At 37.1% G+C, this 10,065-nt stretch overlaps 1 protein-coding gene across 1 annotated transcript; it reads left to right on the top strand.

Annotated features, from left to right (window-relative positions):
• Window positions 1-2,060: 2,060 nt before the first annotated feature.
• LOC311096297 (galanin receptor 2a) lies at window positions 2,061-4,407 on the top strand (the record flags this gene model as incomplete). The annotated part of the gene is made up of 2 exons (XM_084135363.1): window positions 2,061-2,407; window positions 3,666-4,407. 2 exons carry the CDS (start codon window positions 2,061-2,063, stop codon window positions 4,405-4,407), a joined length of 1,089 nt encoding a protein of 362 aa, XP_083991489.1.
• Window positions 4,408-10,065: the final 5,658 nt, after the last annotated feature.

Genomic DNA, 10,065 nt, shown 5'->3' with positions numbered 1-10,065 from the left:
CTCCAAATTTACAAAAAAATGACCGGAGTTCTCCTTTAACCCCAAAAGGTAAAGCCTCACTGCATGTGTTTGGTACACATACATCATCACTATATCTTATAGTTTACATTAGCTAGATATCAGCAGTATTAAATGACATGTGATCTGTTGCAGGAACACGAGAGAGATAATGGGGATGAATTGAGGATTAGTAAAGCAGCAGCACCACCATGATAACAAGATGTCAGATGCAGGTCTGGAATCCACAATAGATAAACGATGTCTGTGAGTGTGAACTCTCATTTTAAAACGACAGGAGACCAATCTTAAATTGGCATGATCATAATATAGAAACTTTCAGTCAGAAAGTTTCTACTGCTCATAGTTTCTCTTATGGTTGCTGATTAAACTAATCAGAAGCAGCATTTGATTTGCTAAGTCATTGAGTCATCCATTCTCCTTAAATTACTGTAAGTGGAGAGCTGGGCTGGCACACCTATTACTCTGTTTAATATTTCTATAGTGTAGGCTTCTTCTTCTTTTTCTTTTTTTTTAAGTTTCAGTGGTGAATACCATTGAACATTTCAACCTTTATTGCTCAGAAAAAAAAGAAGATGCATTTCATCTAAGACATGTTGACATTTTGTGATAACATGCTCCAGTAGTGGGGTAGCCTATATTATCACACTATATGGGGAAGTTGTCAATGGAGTCAGCCATTAAAGTTAATCGCATTTTATTGCCAATGTATGAACAGCTTGTAACGAAACTTAAAAAAACGACACCTTCCCCAACGTCCTAGGTTCTCTGTGAAAGCCTGCTGTTTTTATGTGAAGGACTCGGGACATTTTCGCCGGGAAAACAAAAGGATGTGACATTTACGTGCGATCCCGAGCCTCTTCTGTTCAATGACACATACAATTAATGCTTAAACTATTACAGTGTGGATAATGCCGAAAGAGCCTTTCTTTATTATAATGTCAATGAGTCATGCAAAGAAGAGTCAACTAAAGTGCCAACACTATATTGTCTCAATAGGCTACCTCATCTGTCGACATGATGCCGGATTTGCAGAACTGGTGCAAACATATTCACAGATCGCCAAGATCAGATGCTTTCTTAACTGCTGTGTTCTCACCGCTGTCATTTTTGTTGTGTGTTTCCTTTGTTATTGAGAGGAAGCGTGCAACACATTTACATATTCATCTAAAAGTCGCTCTCAACAGCACGGACGGCATCCGGATGTACATTAAAGGGATAGTTCAGCCAAAAATGAAAATTGTGTCATCATTTACTCACCCTCAAGTTGTTCCAAACATGTATGAATTTATTTCTTCTGCTGAACATGGACGACGATATTCTGAAGAATGTTGGTAACCAAACATGGGCCCAATTATCTTCCATATTATTTTCATATATGGAAGTGAATCAGGTCCAACAACTGTTTGGTTAACCATATTCTTCTAAATATCTTCTTTTGTGTTCAGCAGAAGAAATAAATTCATACAGGTTTGGAAAAAGTTGTGGGTAAATGATGACAGAATTTTCATTTTTGGGTGAACTATCCCTTTAACAGTATGTCAAAGGTATTTCCAACTTATTTAAGAGAAGAACGACCCAGTAAATTTATCGGGGCCTTACATCACGTTCAGTCTCTTCTATACGTTACGTGTGCACGAGTGCGAGCACAAATATGTATATAAATGAAGAATATATTCATATAATCATATGTATCAAGTGTGGGACTTGATATATAGTTTTAAAATATGTATTATTTTATTTTATTTTATTAATGTTTTGCATTATAGCCTATAAGAAACAAAAAAGTTCTTGATAAATAGTTGAGGATAAGGGGAGGAGGCATGGTGATGATCACACGTTCTTCAATCACATCCACCTCATCTGTAGGCTACCTGCGTGAAAACGGATGGAAGATGCTTTTCTTTTCTCGTTGTGTTTGACTTTGAGTAGTCTATTTTATAGGACTTAAAGCGCAAAAATGTCAATGTAATGTTCTTTATGCGTGCCCAAATGGTGCCTATGCAACGTTGAAGCTTTTTAGACGTTTCACTGTATGAAAGATGAACGCATCTCAAGGGATTCACTTCTCCCCCAACTGGAAAGTTGAGTCGGTAATAATTTCTGTCATTTTCTCTATCATATTTTTGGTTGGTACCGTGGGGAACTGTCTTGTGCTCGCAGTTCTCATCCGCAACGGCCAGATGAACACAAAGAGCACCAACCTGTTCATCCTGAACCTCGGGCTGGCGGACCTCTGCTTCATCGTCTTCTGCGTGCCTTTCCAGGCTACCATCTACACCATGGACGAGTGGGTATTTGGACCCTTCGTGTGCAAAGCTGTGCACTTTATCATCTATCTGACCATGTACGCGAGCATCTTTACTCTGACAGCTGTGTCTCTGGACAGGTTCGTTCCTCTCCTGTTGTGCACAAACAGCGCGCGCTTTTCTTTCCAGTTCAGCGAATCGTGAAACGCGTAATTGATTGAGATGTTATAATAGCCAGTAATATGCAATAAATAATTGTAAGAGGACAGTGCTAGCATGCACGGCACTTAATCAGAATAGTGCAGAAAGAAACGTTAACTGCTATTTGACGGTCTGTGATACAAATATAATTATCATTTTTAATTCTTTTTTTTTTTTTTTTTTTTGAAAACAATGCAATTAATAATGCATTTTAGGGATTGACATATGTTAAGCACTTTTAAAATGAAATGATTAATATAATCATAACATTCTACTGTGAAGGATAGCCTATTTGTACAAAATAATGGCTGAATTGCAATGTTTTTTGTTTATTGCTTATTTTATTTTTTTTGTATTCTTTCCTATTGTGACGTAGCCTACATCCGAGTCAAACAGCTCAAATCAGAATAAAATGTGGTGTGGGACTTGATTTTGCCCATCAGGAATTGATTGGATCATTGTGGTTTGCTATTGCTGTGATCTCATGCAAGTGAGGTTGTCCCGCCCTCGTGCCAGTAAACACGTCATCAGAGAAAAGAAGAGACCTTAAAGGGATAGTTCACCCAAAAATGAAAATTAGCTCATGATTTACTCACCCTCAAGTCATCCTAGGTGTATATGACATTCTTCTTTCAGACGAATACAATCGGAGTTATATTAAAAAATGTCCTGGCTCTTCCAAGGGAGTGAATGGGCACCATTTTTTTGAAGTCCATACAAGTGCATCATATCCATCATAAAAGTGTCCCACACGGCTCCGGGCGGTTGACAAAGGCCTTCTGAAGTGAAGCCATGCGTTTGTGTAAGAAAAATATCCATATTTAAAACTTTAAAATAACTAGCTTATTAATAACAGAAATTTACTGCCATTGTAAAGTTTGGAAGAGCCAGGACATTTTTTTTTAAATATAACTCCGACTGTATTCGTCTGAAAGAAGAATGTCATATACACCTAGGATGACTTGAGGGTGAGTAAATCATGGGCTAATTTTCATTTTTGGGTGAACTATTCCTTAAAGGAATAGTTCACCCAAAAATGAAAATTAAATTAAATTAAAGTTTAATGCAAGAGGGAAGGGCAGTTATTTTGATTACGAGGGAACATGAAAAAAAAGAATGATAATGAAAAAAATTAACACTGCAATATAAAAAATTTTAAATTATTATTGATGTATTGTGATTGCATTTTCTCAACAGATATCTCGCCATTCGGTACCCCTTGCGCTCAAGAGAGACGAGAACACCCCGTAATGCTCTGACCTCCATTAGCCTGGTGTGGGCGCTATCGCTGTTCTTCTCCAGTCCTTATCTCAGCTACTACCAGCAGATGGATCTAGACGGGACCACCGTTTGCATCCCGGCGTGGAACATCCATCATCGTCGAGCCATGGACGTCTGCACCTTCATATTCGGCTACCTCATCCCAGTCCTCATTCTCGGCATCACGTACGCCCGCACCATTCGCTACCTGTGGACCTCCGTGGACCCCATGCAGGACATGTCGGAATCCCGCAAGGCCAAGCGCAAGGTGACCAAGATGATAATCATTGTGGCTGTGCTCTTCTGTTTATGTTGGTTGCCGCATCACCTGGTTATCTTGTGCATGTTGTTCGGCCACTTCCCGCTCAACCACACAACCTACGTCATCCGCATTCTCTCTCACCTGGTGGCGTACACCAACTCCTGCCTGAACCCCATCGTGTACGCCCTGGTGTCTAAGCACTTCCGCAAGGGCTTCAAGAAGGTGTTTGGCTGTGCGTTCCCAAGCCGGATCGTAAACCGGATCCACAACGTGCAGCCGGCACAGACGGTGAGCCTGATGGAAGCTGCCACGTGCGAAGGATCCAATCATAGTGACGGGTCAACTCGGGGTCGTCTCTGGAGCAAAAGTAGCAAGAAGATGATGACAAGTGCCTTCATGACATTTAATGTGACATAATCCACTTACACTCTCACCCGCTGTCAAATCAGTGCTCACCAAAGTATAAAACTCTTCTTTTCCGGTGGCTTTTAACAGCATTTGCGCTGTGATTACATAAAAAAAAGTTGTCATATAGGCACAGGTTGTCAGGTAGAGAGAAAGCAGTGCTTTTTGTGTTCTCGACGACGACAGTGACTGATGTTTAAAATGTAAAATCTCTCGTGTCTGTGTTTTGTCAATGTTGGCAGCTTTCGTCACTGTGCTATGTGTTTTGTGACTGACTCATAGTAAGGTTTTCCAGAGGTACGAATAGATTCAATTATCAGAGAAAAGTGCCGGCATCAATTTGTTTGGTTCAAACGTTCACATGGCGAACTTTCATAACAATTTGATCATATTGGAACATATTTTTAGAATTTATGTCACCTTAATACAGTATTCCTCTGCCATTCTCATCTCCTTTTGGGTTATTGCTACACAGGATCTGTTGTATGGGTCAATGATATATAAGAGTGTCTATGATAAATAAATAAAAATGTCTTTGAAAACCTGTCTTTTAAAGCACATGTGGTCATATGGTTTTGTAAAATATTTGTATTGTTTATATAAACAATATATATATATATATATATATATATATATATATATATATATGGTTACACCACATGGTTTTGTTGGTATTTAAAATATTTTAATATGAAATATTTCTAAATAAGCAGTTTTGTTCATTTTTAGAACAGAAATAAAGTAATAGAAATAAAAGATTATGCCAAACTTATAAGATTTAATTTTTTTTATTCACCCTTTTATTCTTGAGGATATTATTTGAATATCCTAAAAATATAAAAAATATGTTTGATTCATAAATTAAAAACATTCTCTTTATTGGAGAGGTACACTACAATTCAAAAGTTTTGGGGTCAGTAAGATTTTATCATTTTGAAATAAGTCTCAATTTCTTTAAAAAAATAAATAAATAAAAATCTTGCTGACCCCAAACATTTGAACGGTGGTTTTCAAGTAATTCTATGAATGAATTGCATTTTTTGTGTATTTTAAATAAATGAATATATTTAGTTGAAAACATGAGTCATTGACCCCTATAGCAAATTTCCTGAAACTGTTTACATTTACAGTCTTTCATGGACAACAGCTGAAAGAAAAAAGGTTGACTTTGTTTGCAATATTATATGAAATGTCTCACATACAGTATATCTGTACCACTACCTCTTTTGTGTCTCATGGTCAAGCATGTTATGAATTTGAAAGATAAAGCTTTGAATGTATATTCTACTTAGGCTCAACCATAAATGCTAGAAAGAATTAACAAGCCCATTAATGAATAAATAAATGATTCGTAACTGAAAATAAGTCTTGGTCTTTGTGATGATTTCTAAGCAACAGTGTATATAGAATGATCATTCAAGCTGTTATCAAACAGATCTGCACTAGAATATCCCCTAATCTTGGTTCTCCCTGGATCTGGCTTTGCTGGGAATGTGCCAGTTGGCTGGTTCTAGTGTATAGCTGCTCCAGGCTCAGCTGTTGCTTAGTGAGTTTGTGGGCAATATGTGCTCTCTGATTTGCTCCATCAGTGGAAAAAGCCCAGCATTGCAGCCTCATTTAACGACTTTATTTAACCAGATTTGTGGTTATATTATACTTCCCATGACGCTGCTTATATGCTAAAAAGGACGGAGGGCAAATCTTTCTTAGGACCTCTTCTCTGTTAAGTAGCAGCTGCTACCATTCTGGCAAGTATTATTATTATTTATTTTTTTTTTCAGTAATACTACAAGAAACAGGTCCCTGAGTGTGAATATGTTCATATTATTGACCTTCATGTGTATTAAAAATCTCTTCATGCACTGCGTAATTTTGCAGGAGACTTTGGTGCCAGTGTCTCTCATACTTAAGGTTCTTCTTGAAGAGCCTCTCTGCAGTCAAACAGATTGGCATGTGCAGAGGACAGCTGTGAAGTGGCAAAACAATTCTGTCTCTCTACTGATGGTGATGATGATGATGCTCCTCTGCTCTCATGAGTCCTATTGCAGCCAGTCACCAATTTAGCTCTTCACTATATAGGAGTCATACATTGATCTGATCTTTTGACACAAAACAGACTTGATAGTCTTTAATTTTAATTCTTTAAAAAATTAAGGCAGTCAGTAAAGAAGTGTGTCCCAAAAGAAATCCTGTCCGTTAGATCATATTTTGTTCCTATTTACTCACCTTCAAGCTTCTGTTAGCAAAATAATGCAGTGGGTGGTGATTTATAGAGCCAAGCTACAAGAAAAGCACAATAAATCTGTATGATCCATCCAGGATAGCTTTCTCTGAGGAACAGACCAAACTCTTCCCATCTGCCAGAGCTCTTAGAACTCATTTGCATCTGGACATATTAGTGCAACGGGTTTGTCTATAAAAAAACAAAACACACAGTATTAATATATATTTTTTAGTAATTTAATTTAAATTATTACAAATTTCAATTTTTTTCATACCATTTTTGTAAGTTTTTCATCTAATATTTTTATTTTATTTCAGTTAATAAAAATATTTTAATAGTTTCAGTTAAAAATAACAACACTGCATCACTGGACATAATGATTTAAAGGTGCAATAGGTGATTCTCTACAGAATTTTTTTTTTGTTGATATGCTGGTCTCGTCATATCCTGATAGCAATCACTAGGCCTATGTTAAGCTGTTTAAATGTATTTTTATAAAAATATAATCTGTGGAAGGTGTAGGACCATAAAATGTTCATCCAATAATTACATTCGATCCTAATGAAATGATAGCATGCGTTCCCTATCAGTCGACGTGTGTTTGCATACCACTGCGCAGCCTGTTCACGCAAACATCATATGTCATAGTGTACAGACAGCGCGAGAATGGCAGGCAAACAGTTGTTTATGTTCGTTGTTGTGGTAGTTAAAGTTTTCTCACCGATGATATTGTAATCCAATAAAGTTGTCTCTGGTCGTCTCGCTTCTGGTCTGTGCGTGTTCGGAGGAAGTGTGGCTTTGGACGGCGATTTGCAGGGAGGGTGGGTTCGTATGCTTTCAATGCTAGCAGGCTAAAGTTAGCATTTCCCAGATCACCTATTGCACCTTTAAGTCATACACTGAAAAAAAAAGGTGTATAAACAATTTTCACTTAAGAAAAATGCTCGATTGAACAAATAATTACAAAGAGGTGGCAAGTAACACATTAAATTGAATAAAAAAATGTAAAGACTGAAATAGTATATTTTCTTACTATTTACGATTTATTAAATCAGCTTTTGCTAAACAGAATTATGCATTAAAAAACATTCCTAAAATAAAACCAGCATGTGAAGTATTCAGGTTGAAACTATAGTTCTTTTGCTCAATGGTACTTTCTGACAGTTAGTTGGCCTCTTCTAGTTTGTTCTTGTGTGTCATTTTCACAGTACCAACCCCAACACATTTTTAATGGCTTTCTCCTGAAAATACAATGTAGTCACACGTCAAAGTTCACCAATTAAGCGCCACTCTTCTGCCTCACCTCTCAGGGGCATGAGATAACTTAACTGATGTTGACATATGAGGTAGGCTACTGGGTGTCTCTCTAACGATGACACATCTAAGTGTGTACAGATTGTCATGTTCAGTCTGAGGCTGTGTCCGAAATCGCATACTCTCTTGAGTAGGTACTTATTTTGAACAATTGGTAACATCATGACTGCTATAAAAGTACGTTCTATGTTTGTGTTGTATAAACGTAATCTGGACGTACTACATTCGCCATGTGACCTTGCAGAATCAGTTGCGTCGCTTCACTACCATTCACAAATCCCCTCTGTGGCCTCATGGGGTAGTAAAGTGTCCATTATATGCACACTTCAGAATCTTGCTGGAAGTAGTGTGTATTGTGAGTACTGTGAATTCGGACCTACTTGTTTTGTCACATACTATTTTTCACCTACTATAAGGGGCTGTTTACACGACACTGTTTTCACCTAATTTTTTTTTTTACTTTTTATGCGTTTTGGTCGTTCATTTACACAACAACAGCGTTTTGGGTGCCCAAAAATGTAAACTTTAGAAAACGGGTTTCAAAGTGCAAGTTTTTGAAAACGGTCTCCTTGTAAACAACAAAAAACGTGAATCTCTGTAGACGATGATGTCATGCACATGCGTATTACGCGTTCAGTCTACTGTTTTATCGCCATCTAATGGCCTGGCAGCAGAATACAGTGTTTTTAGTAGTTTTTGCCTCCTTCATCTTGTTGTCTCTCTGGGGGCAAAAGGGGAAAGAGAAGATCCAGCTTAAATGAAAGCTGTTGATGTTGTCTCAATGGAAGTTGTCAGCAGTAAACAGTGTTCACATTAGCTATGTTTCCATCTAAAGTTTGTTCCATTCATGAACAAAGCACTGTTTGCCTCCCATGTGTTCGAGAACAAAATCGTCACTTTCTGAGAAATTGGTGCAAAATATCTGTAATAAAATGGAAGCACTGTGGTTCTTTTATCCTATATCATAAAATACTTGTGTCTCAGAACGCGCAGATGAAACGCAATAAACGCTGTCAACTTACCTTGTGTCTGGATGCTGGTGTTTGTGAACACAGTCGTGTGAGACAATTCTGGGAGGTCATCAAGTCATTCTGATTTTCAGAATGATCAAACCAACATTTAAGATGCTGTGCAATGAAACTGGTCTAATGGTTAGTCCAGTTATCCAATCAAATCCACTGTTGAGGCAATGTGTTTCCATCTTAGTTTATACTATAGCTTGTGCAATTTTTATTGCAGTGTTTAAAATGCAGTGCTTTATTGATCTACATTCTGAGTTTGTTTTTAAACCTCTAACCCTGTAATTATTAAAGTTGGCATGAAACAGAAGTAGCAGATTTTTCATTTTTTGAGTGAACTATCTCTTTAAGCACTGCTTAAAGATCCTGCAACAGCCTTCATAAGCTCCATCATTTTAGTCACCACACTGGGACGTAAAAGGTAGTTGTCGTCCTTTACCGAATGTTTCCAATCAGTCCTAATGGAAGAACTTGTAAGTTAAAGCATGCTCAGTGAATTGGACAGAGATGTTGCCTCGCAGCAGACTTGTGCCTCCAGTGAAGTAGGTCCAATTAGGATCCAAGACTTTCTCAATAACAAGAAAACGAAATGTTAACTGTTGTTAAACAAAGGCCCAACATCACACTAAAGAAACTCTCAATGCATATTGTACTGATTTAAATGAATGAAAGAAAGAAAAATAACATTAATTAGAGTTATTTACACCACTAAATAAATAAATTCCAAACCAAGCGGCTTTAATTATTATTATGCAAAAATTAAGAAAGTGTATTTAGCCAAGACAGGAGCTGTATATTTTGTATATGTGTATATTTAAAATATAAAATTTCCAAGCACAATAGCCTACATAATTTGAGATGTGATGGATAGGCTATATGTGCATGGCTACAGAAAAAATTTTTTTATGAGGATATTGTTCTCACAATTGAGAGTGTAAAAATCTATGTTTTAGATATAATAAGCTACTCTTATTATTTTTGTTGTTGTGGTGAAACAATTTAAAACAAGCTCTTCCACTGTTTGAGTAATGTTTAGAGCCTTTTGGGAACGACTCAAGTAGATTTATTGAATTAATATATCATCAATAGACATCATCTTCACCACCATACTCT

Source organism: Abramis brama (genome assembly GCF_963993115.1).
Source record: "Abramis brama genome assembly, chromosome: 14".
NCBI lineage: Eukaryota > Metazoa > Chordata > Actinopteri > Cypriniformes > Leuciscidae > Abramis > Abramis brama.
Note: the sequence above shows the minus strand (reverse complement) of the source record. Positions and strands in the feature narration are given on the sequence as shown.